The 22,584-nt window shown below is 32.6% G+C and overlaps 1 protein-coding gene across 1 annotated transcript in view; it reads right to left on the bottom strand.

The window, feature by feature from the left end:
* LOC119603332 (protein Wnt-5) overlaps window positions 1-22,584 on the bottom strand; it is a 117,184-nt gene that overhangs the window by 6,202 nt on the left and 88,398 nt on the right. Inside the window, 1 exon segment of the mRNA XM_037955336.1 lies at window positions 21,509-21,784. Coding sequence (XP_037811264.1) covers window positions 21,509-21,784 — 276 coding nt within the window.

Below are 22,584 nucleotides of genomic sequence, written 5' to 3'. Positions count from 1 at the left end.
AAGTGTTGTTGGCGAATCTACAGAAACAATCTCATGTGCATGGTTGTATACAGAGAAGTGATGTGTTAGCATCTCGGAAGTTAAGCAACTACTCTAGCGTGTTCTTTCCATGACACTAAGGGGTGATGGTGAGTTGTCTTTAGCTCACCCTGTGTTTGGAAAAGTAACACCGTGAAATCGACTGTCGACTGTCTACTTAAAGTACTTGTTATCGCAATCCTGGGATATAGAAGCGCTACCAGCATCTTTATATCCCGGGACTTAAAGCTGAGTTAGTCAATTGAACATCTCGCAAGTTAAGCAGAGGGGTTCCGGGACTATAAACTGGTGGTGACAAGTGGTGGTATCAAATGTATCCTCGACCTTTCCTTCGCATGATTTAACCTGTACTTCGGTATCCCAATACAGAGAAGTGATGTTTAAGCATCTCGGAAGTTAAGCAACTACTCTAGCGTGTTTTTTCCATGACACAAAGAGGTGATAGTGAGTTGTCTCTAGCTCACCCTGTGTTTTTGAAAAGTAACACCATGAAATCGTCTGTTTGGCAATGTCCACGTAAAGTACTTGTTATCACAATCCTGGGATATAGAAGCGCTACCAGTATCTTTATATACCGGGACTTAAAGCTGAATTAGTCAATTGAACATGTCGCAAGTTAAGCAGAGGGAGAGGTTCTGGGACTATAAACGGTGGTATCAAATGTATCCTCGACCTTTCCTCCGCATGATTTAACCTGTACTTCGGTATCCCAATACAGAGAAGTGATGTTTCAGCATCTCGGAAGTTAAGTAACTACTCTAGCGTGTTCTTTCCATGTCACTAAGGGGTGATGGCGAGTTGTCTCTAGCTCATGAAATCCACTGTTTGGCAGTGTCTACTTAAAGTACTTGTTATCGTAATCCTGAGATATAGAAGCGCTACCAATATCTTTATATACCGGGACTTAAAGCTGAATTAGTCAATTGAAACTATCTGCTACCACAGGAACGAGTGTACGTAGAACAAATCACAGGAAAGATTATTAGTTTAAGGACTCAACAGGACCTTAGAGAGAAATGACTGCTGGGTCTTGAAAATATTTTAAATGGAATAAAACAAGGACAAGATATAAAGTGATTTAAGGCTATTGAGGCCAAAGTGTCTGAATTAAAGATCTATGTGTTGGTTAGAATCGTGATGACTATGTGTTTCTGTCCTTGTGTTAGCGATAAAGTTCCCTTCTTTGTTTGGAAATATTTCTATTTTTACTCTGTTCATACCTGACCTACTGTCGTGCATTAGATATGTGTAAGGAAGCGTTATATTGACTTATTATAAAGATCTACCTCGGGTCTACCAAATGCGTCTCAAGGTACGTGGTTGCTTTCAAATTGTTGAGAAAGATTTTAAATACGGAATGCTCCTAAATGGGACTGTTATGATCTGAGATTATAAAGCTTGAGTACTAGAGAAAAGTGCTGGTAGATTGTGACAATGGGCCTATAATGATCTGAGATTAGATAGATCGAGTACTAGAGGAAAGTGCTTGAAGATGTTGAAAATGGGCCGTTCATCACTACCTCACTCTGTGCTTGAAAATTACCACCATAAAGTAAGATCTTCAAGGCAGGTGATCACCTAAAGCCCTCCAGGAATTTATACATGACATCTACTAATAGTTTTGGAGATATTGTAATTTTTTATACGGGTAAAATTAATAAAATTTAAGTATCTGAATATTCAAATTGGAAAATAACATCGTTCTCAAACTATTCTCAAATGTGAAATAGAAAAATTTGAAAAATCTTTGAGAAACTAAAAGAAATTTTTGTATATTTGAATGTATTTATAACGTCTGTAGGGTACAATTAGAATCAAATAAATATTTCTTTCCCTGGAAAAAAATAAGAAAACACACAAAGTATTTAAGACCAATAAAAGAAATGCGTAGCTTTTCATATTTTCTTTTCTTTCTTGTGTTGTCGTCGTTTTTTTTTTCTTATTACTTCTTCCACAAACAAATGTCAACGAAATATGAAATCCTTGGAAAATTTATGACATTTTCATAGTTAAGTTTTTTCTTCATATAAACATTATAAGACATGACATTGTTCTAAACTTGCTGTATTACTTGTATGGTAACAGGGAGAAGAAAACCCTCAAAAAAACTGTAATACGACTACATATACATAACGAAATTATGCATGTGTTTGATGAAAAAAAAAACTCTTCTGCTTCAATGGTAAAACAAAAGAAAATAGAAAATTTTGAAGACCGAACAAAAAAAAAACTAAACTTTCAAATATACAATTTCAAAATGTGAAACGAATTTTAAGAATTCTGTTATTTGTTTTTTTTTTTTCTGCACAGATTTTTTTGGTTGCAATCATTTTTTCTTTTCGTACAAGTTTTGTAAAGACGTTTAATGTAGAATTCAGCAAATAGTATGTAAAAAATGTAAAGAAAATTGCATATATCAAGAAAAAATTTTGATATTTTTTTTATTTTCTATCCACATAAATGAAGGATGAACATATTTGGGAATTTGCAAATATACTTATATTTGTAGGAATTTGTTTACACCCAATAAACAAAAGTTTTAAAGGGGTCTATAACTTGAAATGGAATTCTCAAAGGTTTCTTATAGGATTCTCAATCTTCTAGTTTACATATTTGCTTATAATTTTTATACCCACCATCAAAAAAGATGGGGGGTATATTGATTTTGTCATTCCGTTTGTAACACATCGAAATATTGGTCATAGACTCACAAAAGTATATATATTCTGGGTCCTCATTAAATTCAAAGACGATCTAGCCATGTCTGTCCGTCTGTCTGTCCGTCCGTCTGTCTGTTGAAAGCACGATAGAGTCCGAATGGAAAGAGCTAGAGGTTTGAAATTTCACATAAATATTTCTTATAGGTAAGGTTTGTTTTGTATTGAACATGGACAATTTCGGTCCACGTTTTCGGATAGCCCCCATACAAGTGGCCCCTCGAAAAGCGATGATGACATAAGTAAGTTTCGTATGATCCAAAATCACTGTGCAAAATTTTATGAAGATCGGTCCATAATTGACCCTACCCCCCATATAAGGTCCCCTTCAGAAAATGACTTTAACGCTCATTACTGGCTTAAATTTACTAGTATATAGATGAAATTCGACATAAGTAAGTTTCATACGAGACAAAATCTATCTAAAAAATTTTATGAGGATCGGTCCATGATTGACCCTACCCCCCATATAAGGTCCCCTTCAGAAAATGACTGCAACGTCATTAATGGTTTAAAAATACGAGTGTAGCGATGAAATTCGACACAAATAAATTTAATACGAACCAAATTCTGTCTACCAAATTTTATGAGGATCGACCCATAATTGATCCTACCCCCCATATAACTGGCCTAAATATACGATTATATAGATGAAATTCGACATAAGTAAGTTTCATTCGAGTCAAACAAGGTTTGATGGTGGGTATATAAGATTCGGCATAGCCGAATATAACACTCTTACTTGTTAAAATTGATTTGATAATTTATTAAAGGTTTATTTATTGAACAAATTTCGTATGAAAATTTCTTTCATAGATCTTTGTTAAATTGTTATTATTAAAAAAAATACGTTTTTTTACAAATCATTCTCATTTGAATTTCAAACGTTTGTTGGGTAATTACTCGTTCATATCATAGAAGTATATTTCGCAAATGAATGTGGCATTAAATAACAACTTAATGCCTTTTTGTGACAAAAATACGAAAAGAAAACGAAAGAACATTTTGTTTTATATGCGAAAAAAATGGACAGAGACTTAAAAGAATGAAATGATTACGTGAACGCCTGCCGTGTTGGCCTGAGGATTGGATGAGGTTTTGTGACGACTCACCACCGAACATTGTACAACCTACTCGCTGGGTATGTGTATGGAATGTCCGATCCAGTATATGTGCATATTGCTCAAGTACTTGAGCTATCGAATCTCTGACCATTGCTGCCCCATTGCTTAACTTCCGCAAAAACATCACTTCCATTTATAACCACACAGATGGGATGGCCTCTGATGAGTCGGCAAAGTAACCGGTACGAATCCTTCAACTAAGACGAAGACTTTGTTCTTACTCACAGATAACACATCCTGTAACATATACATTGAACACCTACTCATTTCCAAAGCTTAGTCCCGCAGTCACCTCTCTGTGTCACCCCGAATTATAGATTTCACCGTGCATCAGTCTTTTAACCGCAACTCACTCTTCCCGCAAATTTGGGTTTAAACCTCAGCCACTACGTGGATCTCGAAGAAACCTCAACCAACTGACCAGCCAGGACAAGTCCTGCGGGCAACTGGCCACCCGTAGTAGCAGAATATGTGGTTATTTGGTTAGACCCCATGTCAAATCATATCAAGGACTAGTCGAGTAGTGAAGATACAATACCAGTTTATAGTCCCGGCAGACTAGAAGTACTAGGACTAGAGGTAGCAGCCCTTTACCCTGATGAGGGTCGTACATCGGGGAAACATTCCCCGGGTGGAACTGGTAACGAATGTCGGAGTGCTTTACGTGAGTACCTGCCGTGTTGGCCTATCTCACGGTGGTCTCAACCACTGGGTGAGATTTGTGACGATTCACCACCGGCCCTCAATCTTCAATGAAGAAATCAGGTGGCAATTTTTTTACATGGCTAAAGCCGTTCCATGTACAAGCACTTTGCTCAAGTGTTCAAGCTATCTAATATCTGACCATTGCTGTCCCTTTGCTTAACTTCCGAGATGTAAAACATGAGGGTGAGGCCCTCATACCCCACATTCATCCCGTACCATATACAATTAACACCAACTCATTTCCAACGCTTAGTCCCACAGTCACTCCTCTGTGGGGTATCTGTTGTTTCGGCAACAGCACCGAACTTATCCCGAAATATTGACTTTACCGTATCTCAGTCCTTTAGTCGCCACTTACTCTCCCAGCGAATTTGGGTTTAACCACAGCCACTACGTGGATCCCGAAGAAACCTCAACCAACTGACCAGCCAGGACATAGTCCTGCGTGCAACTGGCCACCCGTAGTACCAGATTATGTGGTTCTCTGGTTAGACCTCATGTCAAATCATTCCAAGGAAAGTCTGAGGATGCATTTGATAATCACCAGCTTATAGTCCCGGCAGACTAGGGGTATTGGTAGCACCTATCTACCCCCGGATTGCAATACACCAAGATGCGGTCTATCATCAAGGATAAAATGCCCGGGGACTCTGGTAACGCACAATAATATTGGTTCTACACCAGTGGTGCTCAAACACATACTACCATAGACTACCATAGTTTTATTTGTGTTGGTAAAGCAGCAGAGAACAGAATTCAATTCAAAATAAAAGTATACTAATAAAATGACTACAAACTATAAAGTATATGCTAACTGTCAAATATTTATTATGGATTTTGACAGCCAGCGTATAGCAACGTCTATATATAAAAAACTATCAACTGTTCTCTCATGTTCTCCTACATTCATTCGGCTTTCTCAACATTTTGTTGTTGTATTTCTGTGTGTATTTTAAAAACGTCGCGCACAGAACTTGCTTTGACAAGTACTGATCAGCAACTGATTTGATTTTGTTTTTCAAGTTGAGAGCAAACCAAATGATATTGCTCATTATAAAAAGAAGAAGAATTAAACCTGTAGTGTATGTGTATCAACTTAGCGTCAGCAGAATTTTCTTACCCTATCACGCGTGCTATGACACGGCCATATTGAGCTTCTCTGTTCTACACTCACCTTAAAGCATATTAATCGGCTTAGAATCATTTTCTTATATAAACCTTGCAATCAAACTACAGGTCGCAATTTTGAAGAAAATTTATTTAAATTTGGTACAAGGTTTTCTATTGTTCCAGGGACGAAGTCTATTGAAAGTGGTTAAGATCGGTCCATTATTTTACATAGCCCACATACAACTGAAGCCCTGAATAGGGCTTGTATACTTTGTAATCAAACTACAGGTTGCAATTTTGAAGATAATTCAATAAATTTTGGTATATGATCTTCTATTATCCGAGGGACAAAGCCTATTGAAAATGTTTAAGATTGACGCATTATTTCACCTACAACTGAACCTCACGAATAGGGTTTTTGAGCTCAAAATTATGTTTACTATACTCGTATCGCGACAAAAAGCGGTACAACTAAGTTTTATACTTGCTTTAATGTCCCTGCTGAAATTTGTAATGATCGGTCCTCATTTGATCCTAGCCTTCATATGAGGACCTACCTCCCCTCCCCTTCAGAAAATGAGTTAAATGTCTATAATTCGCTTAAAAAGGCTAATGTCGCGATGAAATTCGGGATAAACACATTTTATGTAAACGTAGATCCATCCACCATCCACCAGCCCCAATATAAAGCCTTTTTCTGAAAATTTGATTTCATGATTTCACATCTTTTACATACTGTTCCAACCATAAGACACGTAAGTTTAAGAAAACAAAATATAATATTTATGAAATAAATATAAAAATAGTTTTTGTCTTTTCTCTTGTAGGGAAATCTGATTATGAATCATTTGTATTGAAAAGCATACTTATGTGAGAAGTATGTATGTATATAGTATGTATGTACGTGTGAATCTGAAGAGTGTCTACAGATATTTCATGTTAAATATTTAATAGTTTTTTGATTATAATGTTTAATAATAACAAATAGTTATAGGAACACATGAAATACAATACAATATTATGAATTTAAGTGTATTAAATTTACACACATTCACAACTATGCTCACAGATACAAACTAATACATCCTAAAATAACAATATACAGGATTTATAATAGATTTATTTTTGTTGTTATTCTTGGGTATTGACTTTAAGCACATGCATGTGTGCGAAAAAACGTGACAAATTGTTAAGAAGGATATCTCTGTTATAGTAACTTTATAGCTTTGGTAGTATTTCGGTAGTTTTAAAATTAGTTAGGGTATCCTTTTCAAATGTTTTTATGCAAGAATTGATAAATTTAATAAATTTTGGGATACTACTTCTTTTTCCAAAATTAGACAATCGCCACTTTATTGTCTTCAAGTAATTTGTAGAGTAATTACTCTGGATTTTTAAATAGCTTTTTTTTCTAATCGAAGTGAAATATAAATATGTAGTAGAAAATGTCACTCCAAAACTGCTGGTATTTGGAAGTTTACTTATGTATGTTGTATAAGAATTCGTTTTCCTTTTACTCCTTTGTGGTATTGTCTTGCGTCTATGTGTCCCTTTTATGTGAGATGGAAATATAATATTGTTTAATTTCATGTTCTTTACTTGTATGTAGTATGTGCGAAAAATATGTGCAAAGAAAAGAAAAATCATGTTTTCCTTTATGTCACCAAAATCCTTTGGTATAAAATTATCAACGATAAAAGTTTTTTTTTTTTGCGCTAAAGTCTGTGCAAAAGTATGTGTATCATATAAAGACTTTAAATATACTTGATATGAGTACAAATGTAAAACCGACTACATTTAACCCTACTCTAGCTAAGAGTATATATTGGATTTACTGTTCAGATCTCGATAAGTTTTATTTCTATTTATGTTATATTCTAGTTCAGTTTTTAGATCAGATCTAGTACAAATTTAACTCAATTTTAATACAGTTTTAGTAAAGTTCTCGTTCAGTCCTAGTTCATTTATAGTTCTAGTTCAGTTCTAGCTCAGTTCTAGTTCAGTTCTAGTTCAGTTCTAGTTCTAGTTCAGTTCTAGTTCAGTTCTAGTTCAGTTTCTAGTTCAGTTTCTAGTTCAGTTCTAGTCAGTTCTAGTTCAGTTCTAGTTCAGTTCTAGTTCAGTTCTAGTTCAGTTCTAGTTCAGTTCTAGTTCAGTTCTAGTTCAGTTCTAGTTCAGTTTAGTTCAGTTCTAGTTCAGTTCTAGTTCAGTTCTAGTTCAGTTCTAGTTCAGTTCTAGTTCAGTTCTAGTTCAGTTCTAGTTCAGTTCTAGTTCAGTTCTAGTTCAGTTCTAGTTCAGTTCTAGTTCAGTTCTAGTTCAGTTCTAGTTCAGTTCTAGTTCAGTTCTAGTTCAGTTCTAGTTCAGTTCTAGTTCAGTTCTAGTTCAGTTCTAGTTCAGTTCTAGTTCAGTTCTAGTTCAGTTCTAGTTCAGTTCTAGTTCAGTTCTAGTTCAGTTCTAGTTCAGTTCTAGTTCAGTTCTAGTTCAGTTCTAGTTCAGTTCTAGTTCAGTTCTAGTTCAGTTCTAGTTCAGTTCTAGTTCAGTTCTAGTTCAGTTCTAGTTCAGTTCTAGTTCAGTTCTAGTTCAGTTCTAGTTCAGTTCTAGTTCAGTTCTAGTTCAGTTCTAGTTCAGTTCTAGTTCAGTTCTAGTTCAGTTCTAGTTCAGTTCTAGTTCAGTTCTAGTTCAGTTCTAGTTCAGTTCTAGTTCAGTTCTAGTTCAGTTCTAGTTCAGTTCTAGTTCAGTTCTAGTTCAGTTCTAGTTCAGTTCTAGTTCAGTTCTAGTTCAGTTCTAGTTCAGTTCTAGTTCAGTTCTAGTTCAGTTCTAGTTCAGTTCTAGTCAGTTCTAGTTCAGTTCTAGTTCAGTTCTAGTTCAGTTCTAGTTCAGTTCTAGTTCAGTTCTAGTTCAGTTCCAGTTCAGTTCTAGTTCAATTCTAGTTCAGTTCTAGTTCAGTTCTAGTTCAGTTCTAGTTCAGTTCTAGTTCAGTTCTAGTTCAGTTCTAGTTCAGTTCTAGTTCAGTTCTAGTTCAGTTCTAGTTCAGTTCTAGTTCAGTTCTAGTTCAGTTCTAGTTCAGTTCTAGTTCAGAAAAAACGTATTCCTTTGAGGTTTTGCTATAATTTTGCTTAAGAAGTCTAGAGTCATAAATTTCTCCTATTATTATGGTGTAGCGTGTAATATGTTTATGTGTATTTAGCACACATTCGTATCTTAAACTTTCTTTTCGCATAAATAAATGTTAATGGCAGGTGATTATAATTTGAAAAGAATCAACAAATCATATAACTAAAAGGGTCTTAACTTTAGTTAAGTGTTGTCAAACATAATATATGTGAAAATTTAAGGAGATAAATACAAAATATAGGGAAAATGTAAATAAATTGCAAGATTTAGAGGAGAATATTTGTGAAACATAGGGTTCAAAATTTTCGGAAAACAGATCATCGCTGGAAAAAGCTCAAATAGATATTGTATTTTATAAAACTATTAATCGAAAATGATTGCTTTAGAACAACATAAAGTAAATGTATCAAAAAAGTACCAAATTTCAAATCGTTTTTAAGGATTAAAAACCCCAAAAAAGTTTTTCTTAAATACATATTTCTGAGAACTGCCGCTCACAATAGTTAAGTTGGAATTACCGAAAAGCAGTTTAACATTAAATATTTCACAAGTAAATACCATGAATTATTTTGTAATACCCTTAAGGCAAACATATTAACACTTCGCCCAAAAATGCATTTAATCTTTCAGCTTTTCTAATTGTTATTGATATGTGTTTTCTGACAACATTTACATCAAAATTATATTTATTATAATTTATTTAAATAAATTTTATTAATAATAATTTACGACAACTATGACAGCTTTAATGACACTAAAACTCTTAAGTATCTAAAGAAAAAACTGAAAAAAAAAAAAATCAGTAAATTTTTATCTAACTTAAATGGACACTCCTTCATTTAACAATTTTTCCATTTGAAGGCGCTTTTGGCTAAAAGCTTGTAATGGACCATATGCAAAAAAACTGAAGTTTTAAATCTATAAACAATTGTAATTGTAAAATAAATCAAAAAAAGCTTTAAAATTATTAATAACAAAATTTTTGCATTTACTTGTACATAAGTGGAAATTTATGGCATTAATTTGAAATATGCAAAAATCTTGTAAAATATATATTTTTTCTATCATTGACATTTAATCAGAGATCATTAATAAAACAATGAGTATATTGCTTTAAAGAAACCAAGTAATAGTTTATTTTCATGTTTTGTTGATGGTGTTGTTATTGATAGTAATCACTTTATGTTTTGTAAATAACACCTTAAAAACACAAAAGTGAATTGTATAAGAAATTAGTCATTTTTACAAATAATAGCATAAAATGGGAGGGGGAATATTGATTTTGTCATATAGTGTAAATAATTCCGAGTTTTCGAAGAAGTTTTGGGAGAAAAATTCTAAAAAAAAAATCGCGAAATTAAAAAACTGCAATTTTTTAAAAATTCATTAAAATTTGAAAACATTTCAAAAACAAATTCCTTAACTGTAGCATAAACCCTAACACTCCACTATACTTTTTTATTAAATCGGTATATTAAATTTAATTAATTTTATTTTATTCCTATTTCAATGCAGATGTCTACAGTTTAGTCCAAGTTCAACTCTAGTTCTGTTCCAGTTCTGTTCTAGTTCTGTTCTAGTTCTGTTTTAGTTCTGTTCTAGTTCTGTTCTAGTTCTGTTCTAGTTCTGTTCTAGTTCTGTTCTAGTTCTGTTCTAGTTCTGTTCTAGTTCTGTTCTAGTTCTGTTCCTTCTGTTCTAGTTCTGTTCTAGTTATGTTCTAGTTATGTTCTAGTTCTGTTCTAGTTCTGTTCTAGTTCTGTTCTAGTTCTGTTCTAGTTTGTTCTAGTTGTGTTCTAGTTCTGTTTAGTTCTGTTCTAGTTCTGTTCTAGTTCTAGTTCTGTTCTAGTTCTGTTCTAGTTCTGTTCTAGTTCTGTTCTAGTTCTTTCTAGTTCTGTTCTAGTTCTGTTCTAGTTCTGTTCTAGTTCTGTTCTAGTTCTGTTCTAGTTCTGTTCTAGTTCTGTTCTAGTTCTGTTCTAGTCTAGTTCTGTTCTAGTTCTGTTCTAGTTCTGTTCTAGTTCTGTTCTAGTTCTGTTCTAGTTCTGTTCTAGTTCTGTTCTAGTTCTGTTCTAGTTCTGTTCTAGTTCTGTTCTAGTTCTGTTCTAGTTCTGTTCTAGTTCTGTTCTAGTTCTGTTCTAGTTCTGTTCTAGTTCTGTTCTAGTTCTGTTCTAGTTCTGTTCTAGTTCTGTTCTAGTTCTGTTCTAGTTCTGTTCTAGTTCTGTTCTAGTTCTGTTCTAGTTCTGTTCTAGTTCTGTTCTAGTTCTGTTCTAGTTCTGTTCTAGTTCTGTTCTAGTTCTGTTCTAGTTCTGTTCTAGTTCTGTTCTAGTTCTGTTCTAGTTCTGTTCTAGTTCTGTTCTAGTTCTGTTCTAGTTCTGTTCTAGTTCTGTTCTAGTTCTGTTCTAGTTCTGTTCTAGTTCTGTTCTAGTTCTGTTCTAGTTCTGTTCTAGTTCTGTTCTAGTTCTGTTCTAGTTCTGTTCTAGTTCTGTTCTAGTTCTGTTCTGTTCTAGTTCTGTTCTAGTTCTGTTCTAGTTCTGTTCTAGTTCTGTTCTAATTTCTGTTTCTAGTTCTGTTCTGTTCTGTTCTAGTTCTGTTCTAGTTCTGTTCTAGTTCTATTCTAGTTCTGTTCTAGTTCTGTTCTAGTTCTGTTCTAGTTCTGTTCTAGTTCTGTTCTAGTTCTGTTCTAGTTCTGTTCTAGTTCTGTTCTAGTTCTGTTCTAGTTCTGTTCTAGTTCTGTTCTAGTTCTGTTCTAGTTCTGTTCTAGTTATGTTCTAGTTCTGTTCTAGTTCTGTTCTAGTTCTGTTCTAGTTATGTTCTAGTTCTGTTCTAGTTCTGTTCTAGTTCTGTTCTAGTTGTGTTCTAGTTCTGTTCTAGTTCTGTTCTAGTTCTGTTCTAGTTATGTTCTAGTTATGTTCTAGTTATGTTCTAGTTTTGTTCTAGTTCTGTTCTAGTTCTGTTCTAGTTCTGTTCTAGTTCTGTTCTAGTTCTGTTCTAGTTCTGTTCTAGTTCTGTTCTATTTCTGTTCTAGTGCTGTTCTAGTTCTGTTCTAGTTCTGTTCTAGTTCTGTTCTAGTTCTGTTCTAGTTCTGTTCTAGTTCTGTTCTAGTTCTGTTCCTTCTGTTCTAGTTCTGTTCTAGTTATGTTCTAGTTATGTTCTAGTTCTGTTCTAGTTCTGTTCTAGTTCTGTTCTAGTTGTGTTCTAGTTGTGTTCTAGTTCTGTTTTAGTTCTGTTCTAGTTCTGTTCTAGTTGTGTTCTGTTTTAATTCTGCTCTAGTTCTGTTCGATTTCCGTTCTACTTCTGTTTTAGTTCTGTTGCAGTTCTGGATTAGTTCTACTGTTTTATTTAAAGTTCAATCCTGGTTCAGTTCAGTTTTACGTTTTTTAAGCGGACACACATGTTTTTCCTTAATAATTATTTTGTGAAACCCTAATGTTTATTCATATATTTTATTATTTCTTCCTTTATTCACTTGATTTATGATTTTTATATTAGATTTTTTTTTTCTTTATTATTTATACAACCATATATATTCATTTCAATGTTTAACATGTTATTCATACAATGTTTTATTATTTCATATGCCATTCACATTGAAATGTTGCATTCAATACTTTATTGTTGTTCTGTTGTATCCATGAATTTTTTATAAATATTTCTTTTTGAATATTTTCTTTTTCCGCGTTGCATCAAATATTTTTTAGTTCAGAGTTTTTTTTATAAATATTTCATTGCTTTTGTATTCCTATGTTGCATATAATGATAAAATAAATAGGTCTGCATATAAATATTTTCACATAAAAATAAGCACCGCCAAAAGAAATTCTATATATTTTGCGTTGCCAACAGAGTTTCGGTGGCATTCAACTAAAGTTTTAAACATTCTAGCGTTATTACCATGGTTTAGTTATTGATTCACTGGTCCTGATTCTACTGTAGCTACTTAGTTACTTTTTTTCTGTTAGTTTTTATATGTATTTATTAAAAATATTGGCACTTGCTGTTGGTTTTTTAGTTTAAACTTTTTTTTTTCTTATTGCAACCACATTTATGGTATTTTATTTGCGTGTTATTTTTTTATCAAAAACTTCTGTGGTTTTGTTGAAAATTTTCTGATTTGATTAAGCTGTAAATTGTTTTTAGAGAAATTTATTTACTTAATTTAATTAGAAATTTATAGCTGTATGAAAACTTTAAATACTTTGGTTTGTTTGATGTTGAAATATAAGTTTTAATTGAATTACAATGGGTTTTTTTTAATTCTCAAAAACAAACATTCAAATTTGTATCTAGCTTATAGTCTAGTCTATTGTGTCTTCTATCGTCTAGTCTGTAGTCTGTAGTCTAGTCTATAGTCTAGTCTATAGTCTAGTCTATAGTCTAGTCTATAGTCTAGTCTATAGTCTATAGTCTAGTCTATAGTCTAGGTCTATAGTCTAGTCTATAGTCTAGTCTATAGTCTAGTCTATAGTCTAGTCTATAGTCTAGTCTATAGTCTAGTCTATAGTCTAGTCTATAGTCTAGTCTATAGTCTAGTCTATAGTCTAGTCTATAGTCTAGTCTATAGTCTAGTCTATAGTCTAGTCTATAGTCTAGTCTATAGTCTAGTCTATAGTCTAGTCTATAGTCTAGTCTATAGTCTAGTCTATAGTCTAGTCTATAGTCTAGTCTATAGTCTAGTCTATAGTCTAGTCTATAGTCTAGTCTATAGTCTAGTCTATAGTCTAGTCTATAGTCTAGTCTATAGTCTAGTCTATAGTCTAGTCTAGTCTAGTCTATAGTCTAGTCTATAGTCTAGTCTATAGTCTAGTCTATAGTCTAGTCTATAGTCTAGTCTATAGTCTAGTCTATAGTCTAGTCTATAGTCTAGTCTATAGTCTAGTCTATAGTCTAGTCTATAGTCTAGTCTATAGTCTAGGTCTATAGTCTAGTCTATAGTCTAGTCTATAGTCTAGTCTATAGTCTAGTCTATAGTCTAGTCTATAGTCTAGTCTATAGTCTAGTCTATAGTCTAGTCTATAGTCTAGTCTATAGTCTAGTCTATAGTCTAGTCTATAGTCTAGTCTATAGTCTAGTCTATAGTCTAGTCTATGTCTAGTCTATAGTCTAGTCTATAGTCTAGTCTATAGTCTAGTCTATAGTCTAGTCTATAGTCTAGTCTATAGTCTAGTCTATAGTCTAGTCTATAGTCTAGTCTATAGTCTAGTATAGTCTAGTCTATAGTCTAGTCTATAGTCTAGTCTATAGTCTAGTCTATAGTCTAGTCTATAGTCTAGTCTATAGTCTAGTCTATAGTCTAGTCTATAGTCTAGTCTATAGTCTAGTCTATAGTCTAGTCTATAGTCTAGTCTATAGTCTTAGTCTATAGTCTAGTCTATAGTCTAGTCTATAGTCTAGTCTATAGTCTAGTCTATAGTCTAGTCTATAGTCTAGTCTATAGTCTAGTCTATAGTCTAGTCTATAGTCTAGTCTATAGTCTAGTCTATAGTCTAGTCTATAGTCTAGTCTATAGTCTAGTCTATAGTCTAGTCTATAGTCTAGTCTATAGTCTAGTATAGTCTAGTCTATAGTCTAGTCTATAGTCTAGTCTATAGTAGTCTATAGTCTAGTCTAGTCTAGTCTATAGTCTAGTCTATAGTCTAGTCTATAGTCTAGTCTATAGTCTAGTCTATAGTCTAGTCTATAGTCTAGTCTATAGTCTAGTCTATAGTCTAGTCTATAGTCTAGTCTATAGTCTAGTCTATAGTCTAGTCTATAGTCTAGTCTATAGTCTAGTCTATAGTCTAGTCTATAGTCTAGTCTATAGTCTAGTCTATAGTCTAGTCTATAGTCTAGTCTATAGTCTAGTCTATAGTCTAGTCTATAGTCCAGTCTATAGTCTAGTCTATAGTCTAGTCTATAGTCTAGTCTATAGTCTAGTCTATAGTCTAGTCCATAGTCTAGTCTATAGTCTAGTCTATAGTCTAGTCTATAGTCTAGTCTATAGTCTAGTCTATAGTCTAGTCTATAGTCTAGTCTATAGTCTAGTCTATAGTCTAGTCTATAGTCTAGTCTATAGTCTAGTCTATAGTCTAGTCTATAGTCTAGTCTATAGTCTAGTCTATAGTCTAGTCTATAGTCTAGTCTATAGTCTAGTCTATAGTCTAGTCTATAGTCTAGTTATAGTCTAGTCTCTAGTCTAGTCTAGTCTATAGTCTAGTCTATAGTCTAGTCTATAGTCTAGTCTATAGTCTAGTCTATAGTCTAGTCTATAGTCTAGTCTATAGTCTAGTCTATAGTCTAGTCTATAGTCTAGTCTATAGTCTAGTCTATAGTCTAGTCTATAGTCTAGTCTATAGTCTAGTCTATAGTCTAGTCTATAGTTTAGTCTATAGTCTAGTCTATAGTCTAGTCTATAGTCTAGTCTATAGTTTAGTCTATAGTCTAGTTTATAGTCTAGTCTATAGTCTAGTCTGTAGTCTAGTCTATAGTCTAGTCTATAGTCTAGTTTATAGTCTAGTCTATAGCCTTGTCTAGTCTATAGCCTAGTCTATAGTCTAGTCTATAGTCTAGTCTATAGTCTAGTCTATAGTCTAGTCTATAGTCTAGTCTATAGTCTAGTCTATAGTCTAGTCTATAGTCTAGTCTATAGTCTAGTCTAGTCTATAGTCTGGTTGATACTTATCAAATGAACATTTCGCTTTGCCAAATAACTACAATCAATAACTAGTAGTTTAGATTTTTTAAATTTTTTTCCTATTTTATAATCCCAACTAAAGTGACACTTCCTTTGGGATGTTTGACAAAATATGTAGATATTATTGAAAAAAAGTCAAACAAACATTACTACTACTTCCAACTGGATGTTTTTCCCTAGTCACATATTAAAAATGGTTGCCAAACGGATGCAATACTTTTGTTTCATAACATTTTTTTAGCAATTTTTTTTCTAATGTTTTTTCTGAAGTTACAATATGAATTTAGTAAATAACAAATTCTTCAAATAGCCACTGTCGCTTTGATAATTTAACATACAAGTGTCATTTGACATTTTATAGACAGACGACTGCAGACTGATGAGACAACCAGCAAAAAGTAAAAAATTGTTATACGTTTGTGGTTCGTTGAAATTTTTGATGAAACATTTCGCAGTAGAGTTTATCTCCACAACAATTTATTTTCCTGTGTTTTTTTAGTTTTTTCGTTGGTGGGTTGCTTTGGCTCCAGTTTATCTAAGTGTTTTTTTATTTTTTAGTTGCTTTAAAGCATCCACTAGCCAAATATTATATCTGGTGGCCAGAGAGAGTTGCATTATATTGATGTTATGATGTTTTCTATAGTGAAATATGTTTATTTATTTACTTTTTTTATTTGTAGCAAACAAATTACTTTTTAGTCAACAACATGTTTTGTGGTGTCAATTATTGTTTTCTTTCTGTTTTTTTTATGTTCATCAGCCGATGTCCGACTAATAGCTCCATGGTGACAATTTTTTTTTAGTTTTCTCTCGGTTTTTTTAATTTTTTTATATAATTTAATTCAATTTATTATGTTGTTTGTTTGAAGATAAATTTTGCTGAAATATTTCGCTTTTTTTATAAAGAATTGTTTTTGCTAATTAGTAAAAAAAAGAATTCGTTGTGGTAATACAGTTATAAATAAATTACTCAATAAGTCTGTTTAAAAAATAAACAAACATTTTATTAAAACAAAAAAAAAAATGTTCCAAGTCTTAAAAAGGACCTTGAAGATCCGACACTTTATGATTCGGCATTTCGTAAAGTGACGCCCTATAATCGCGATCTTGTCTATGGATAGGCTATTGACTAGCATATTGAATAGTCTATAGACTAGGGTTCTATAGTTGAAACAAAAAGTCGACTTTTCGACTTTTTTCATTTAATTAAAAGTCGACTTTTCGACTTTTTCCGACATTTTTCGACTGTTTTCGACTTCTTTGGACTTTTTCGACTTTTTCGACTATTTTTTGATTTATTTTGAGTTTTTCCGACTATTTTAGAGTTTTTGACTTTTTTTCCACTTTTTTTTAAATTTTCGACTATTTTTAACTTTTTTATATAATTTTCGAGTTTTAGACTTTTTGACTTTTTCCGACTTTTTTCGCCTTTTTCCGACTTTTTTGACTTTTCGACTTTTTCCGACTTTTTTCGACTTTTTCGACTTTTAGACTTTTCGACTTTTATTAACAAAGTCGACTGTTCGACTTTTTTCACAGACGATAGTCGAGTTATCGACTTTTTTGGAACAAAATAGTCAACTTCGACTTTTTGACTTTATTCAACAAAAAGTCGATTGTTCGATTATTCGAAAGTCGATTTATAGAACCCTACTATAGACTAGAGTATTGACTAGTTTGTTGATTAGTTTATGGACCAGTCTGCTGATGAGTCTATGATCTAATCTATTGAATTATCCTATAGATTAGTATATCAACTACTCTTTGAACTGATCACCTGACAAGTTTTTGACAAATCAATTGGCTAATCTCTGTACTATTCCACCGGCTAGTCTCTGGACCAGTCTATTAACTACTCTATGGACTGTTATATTCTCTCGAGTAGTCTTTGTACTAATGAACAGACCAATCTATTGACTAGTCTACTGACTAGTCTCGCGACATTACTGACTAATCTCTAGCCTGACAAGATTTTAGACTGTTCTATTGACTAGTCACTGTACTAGCGACTAATATCTATATTAGTCTATTGACTAAGTTTTATACTAGTCTGTTGACTAAGACTATACTATTCTATAGACTAGTCTCTGAACAGGTCTATTGAATAGTCTATTATATAGACTAGTCTCTGGACCTGAATAAGTGTATACTATTCTATAGACTAGTACCTGAAATAGTCTATTGGTTAGTCTATGGACTAGTCTCTGAACAAGTCTCTGGACTATTGACTCTGTACTAGTCTACTGACTATTCTCTGTACTGGTTTCTATTATAGTCTACTAACTAGAGTCTGAACTAGTCTATTGACTAGTCTCTTGAGTTTTCTTTGGACTGGTCTCTGGACTATTCAGCTGACTAATATATTGGTTATTCTATGGACTGGTCAATGAACTAGACTATAGACTAGTCTCTATACTAGTCTACTGGCTAGTCTCTATATTAGTCTACGGGCTAGTTACTATAGTAGTATCCATACTAGTCTCCTTACTAGTTTACTGACTAGTCTCTATACTAAGTAGTCTACTGACTAGTGTCTGGGCTAGTCTACTGACAAGTCGCTCGAGAAGTCTTCCGACTTGTCTTTCATCTAGTCACTATATTGGTCGGCAGACTTGTCTATTATCTAGCCTATATTGATGTTGGACTAATCTTTTGACTAGTCAATGGATTAGTCTCTAGACTAATCCATATTGCCTAGTCTCTGGACTTTACTCTTAACTATTCTCTCGACTGTTCTATTGATTAATCTCTGAACTAGCGTTTTGACTAGTTTCTGGACTATTATTTGACCTGTATCTAGACTTGTCTATTGACAAGATTCTGAACTGAATCTAGTCAATATACTCTAGGCTGGTCTCTGACATAGTCTACTCTATATATTCCTAGACTATCAACTAGTCGTATGATTTCCCTTCAACCGTTTCTTTTATTACTAGAAATCAATCAACTTTTTACTTTGAAAATATTTACATTTTCATTCATATTCATGCAAATATAAGAATTTTCATTTTTTTTTTATAAAGTTAAACGTAGTAAAATACAATAACCACAAAGAAAAATAACGGAAATTGTTTTTTTCTCTTTTTTTCTGAGAAAAAATAATCTGAAAAAAATGAAATCATTTATAAACAAGTATTTTACAAATACCACAACCACCCACTATCACAATATAAATATTTACATACAAAAACAACAACCTGTTGCATATTTACAATTTGAGTTCAATAAACAACAGATAAATCTGTGGGTGTGATAGAGAGAGAGAGAGAGGGAGCAAAAGGAAAAACGAGAGAAAGTACAAATATCTAAAGGACATAAGCATACAAAAAACATATATACAGTAATAATATTATTACAAAACTAACATATTGAAAATGTAAATATTGGTATTTTGTATGTGTGTGCATTTACTTTCATGTAGATGTCTGTGATCACCTGAAATAATAGCCTAACTCGAAAACTATACGTTCGTAGAAAAGCCTTTTTTGAAATCTAAAGATTTAATATTTTTCAGAATCTATGTTGGAGAAATAAAACTATATCTACTTAGGAGTTTATTGATTATAATCACAGCAAGGATGTGTTTGTTAAATCTTAACAAATAGATTTTAATTTTTTTTTTAATTTTTCTTTTATTTTGTTTTTAATATTTTTTTTCAAATCATTTATTTAATATACATAAAACATGCAAACAAATTTGTTTTCATTTTATGGCTGAAAGAAGGAAATCACAAAAACAGATTTGATTTAATTTTATTTTTGTTTGGCCTAAAGCTAAAAATTCAAATTTTTAAATCATAAACAAATTGTGCTAGTATATGTTAATAAAATGTTTGTGTGTGTATGACTGTGTGTTGGTATTTGATTATGCGTGAGCATATGTTAACTTTTGAATATATGAATGAAGTTGTGTTTGTTTATGACCCTGCAGTTTGTGGTAGTTTTCCCAAAGGTCAGGATTATTTTCCTCTCTATATTAATAGAACTGCTAATGACAAATGTTTCAAAATTATATAAAACTGAGTCAAGTTTATGGTTAGAGATTTGCCTAAAATACTCTCCAAAAAGAAGACATAAAATCCTTGCAAAACTGCTCAAAAGTTAAAGGACTCTTCAATTTATTTTATTTAACTAAGTTTCTTAGTTCTGTTCCAAAAAAAAAATTGGTTTAAAGTGATTTCTCTTTAGAAAACGTAAGAACACTATGAAGGGACCAAAATTGTCCACGCAATACCTCTCTGGATTACAGAAATTTATAAACTAGTGTCAATCAACTGTTTAGACTTTTAGTTTGTAAAACTACGAGAAAGTTCTAACTCAGTATTGTATAGTTTATGTTCAGGACTTAAAAGGTATGTATTCAATTTTAAAATTTCAAATTTTTTTATAGTTGTGAGTTTTGTTGGAAATTTCAAAACATATAAAATGATGTAGATAAAAATCTACATCTGTCCATATTCTTGACTAAAGTCCACAGTCTATAGTTTAGATTAGTCCAATCTATAGTTTGGATAATAGTTTAGTCTCCAGATGGATTATAATCAGACTATAGTCTATAGTCTGGACTATAGTCTATAGCCAGGATCATAATAAAACTAGTGTGACGTCTTATCTGTAGTCTGGACTATAGTCCAGTCTGCAGTATGGCCTGTAGTCTACTTTGTAGTTTTATCTGTAGTCTAGTCTATAGTCTGTACTCTGTGCTATAGTCTATATATAATCTAGTGTATAGCCAGGACAGTAGTCAAGACTATAGTCTAGTCTGAAGTCTGGATTATAGTATTGTCTGTAGCCTTGACTTTAATCTATAGTCTGACCTATAGTCAAGTGTATAGTCAGTATTATAGTCTAGTCTATACTCAGGACTATAGTATAACCTGTAGTCTGGACAATAGTATTGACTACAGTCTGTAAACTTGGCTATAGTCAGGATTATAGTCTAGCGTATATTCTAGTCTGTAGTCATGACTGTAATCTAGTCATTATCCTAGACTATAATCTAGTCAGGACTAAATAGTCTAAAATATAGTCAGGACTATAGTCAAGACTATAGACGGAATTATATTCAAACCTATAAGAAAGTCAGCATTATAGTCTGATCTATAGTCAGGACTACAGTCTGGTCAATAGTCAGAATGTATTCTAGTCTATAGTCGGGACTGTAGTCCAGCCTTTAGTCAGAACTATAGTCTAGTCTATATTCAGGAAAATAGCCTAACATGTATTCATGACTATTGTCTAGTCTATAATTAGGACTGTGGTCAGGACTATAATCTAGTCTAAAGTCAAGATCAATTCTATAGTCAGGACTTTAGTTAATCTATAGTTTTAACTATAGTGTGGAATATAGTCTAGTCTGTATTCTCGTCTATAGTCACGACTATAGTCTAGTCTGTAGTGTAGTCTAAAGTCTGAATTGTTGTTAAATTATTAAATGACAGTTTAAACTGAAAATAATTTGCAAAATGTTAGACTTAGCTAACAGTTAATTCTTTTATATGCTCCAGAATTTCTAACTACATAATTGACGGTAATGTTTGTTGCTTTGTTTGTAGAGCCTAATTTGATTAAAACATACAAAATTGGCTATTAGCCACTGACAATCAAACAAAAAAACAGGAAATTTATAATAGAAATACATAAACAGTAGACTGATTCACCTAAAATGAAAATCAGATAAGAGTTTTTGCTACAACAGTTGAGACCAAGGAATGTTTTTTAGATTTCATAAGGAGAATGCAAGAGAATAGAAGACAACAAGTTTAATATCAGCATTTATCGTCGAGAAGCTATATCAGTAGAAAGGAAAGATTAATATATTTCCCTTTGAGGTCAAAGGTCAAATATATAAAAATTACTATGAAACTTTGGTCTTCCCTAATATTTCTACATTTCAATGTAAATTGCTAAATGTAGAACATATTTCCCTTTTATTTGGTCATTCCAAAAAAAGGAAACGATATTTGCTATAACAAAATATAACATTCAAATTTTCAAGTGTGCTTAATTTTTAGTTCCCCACGAATAAAACTTACCCTCCTGCCGGCTTCATTGTTGTGTAAATTCATTAAACTTCTTGCTTTAGCTGAAATGCTATTTTTCCATTTACCACCACCACCGCCACCATTGCTATTGCTGCTGCTGCCACTAACACCCGGTGCACTTGGATTATTGGGATAACTACCGACATCGGCCAACATACCATTGACAGCACGTTGATTTTTACGTTTCTTTTTACGTTTACCACTGCCGCCATTATTAGCATCCATATTGAAAACTTTGGAATTTAAAATTTCACGATTGATTTTCTCCTGAAAAAGAAAAGCACAAAGAAATTAAATATTTAATACAAAGAAATATTTCAACAGAAGTAATACGGATTGTAGTTAAAAAAGTTAAGTAAGGTGTACTATTGTTATAGCACCTTGAATTTCGGAAAATGGTCCTACATAGGGACTAGACTATAGACCAGACTATAGACCAGACTATAGACTATACTATAAGACTAGACTATAGACTAGACTATAGACTAGACTATAGACTAGACTATAGACTAGACTATAGACTAGACTAATAGGACTAGACTATAGGCCTAGACTATAGACTAGACTATCGACTGAGACTATAGACTAGACTATAGACTAGACTATAGACTAGACTATAGACTAGACTATAGACTAGACTATAGACTAGACTATAGACTAGACTATAGACTAGACTATAGACTAGACTATAGACTAGACTATAGACCTAGACTATAGACTAGACTATAGACTAGACTATAGACTAGACTATAGACTAGACTATAGACTAGACTATAGACTAGACTATAGACTAGACTACTATAGACTAGACTATAGACTAGACTATAGACTAGACTATAGACTAGACTATAGACTAGACTATAGACTAGACTATAGACTAGACTATAGACTAGACTATAGACTAGACTATAGACTAGACTATAGACTAGACTATAGACTAGACTATAGACTAGACTATAGACTAGACTATAGACTAGACTATAGACTAGACTATAGACTAGACTATAGACTAGACTATAGACTATATGACTAGACTATAGACTAGACTATAGACTAGACTATAGACT

Source organism: Lucilia sericata, unplaced genomic scaffold (genome assembly GCF_015586225.1).
Source record: "Lucilia sericata isolate MDLA Ls3-8-SP2 unplaced genomic scaffold, ASM1558622v1 Contig000294F_arrow, whole genome shotgun sequence".
Lineage (NCBI taxonomy): Eukaryota > Metazoa > Arthropoda > Insecta > Diptera > Calliphoridae > Lucilia > Lucilia sericata.
Note: the sequence above shows the minus strand (reverse complement) of the source record. Positions and strands in the feature narration are given on the sequence as shown.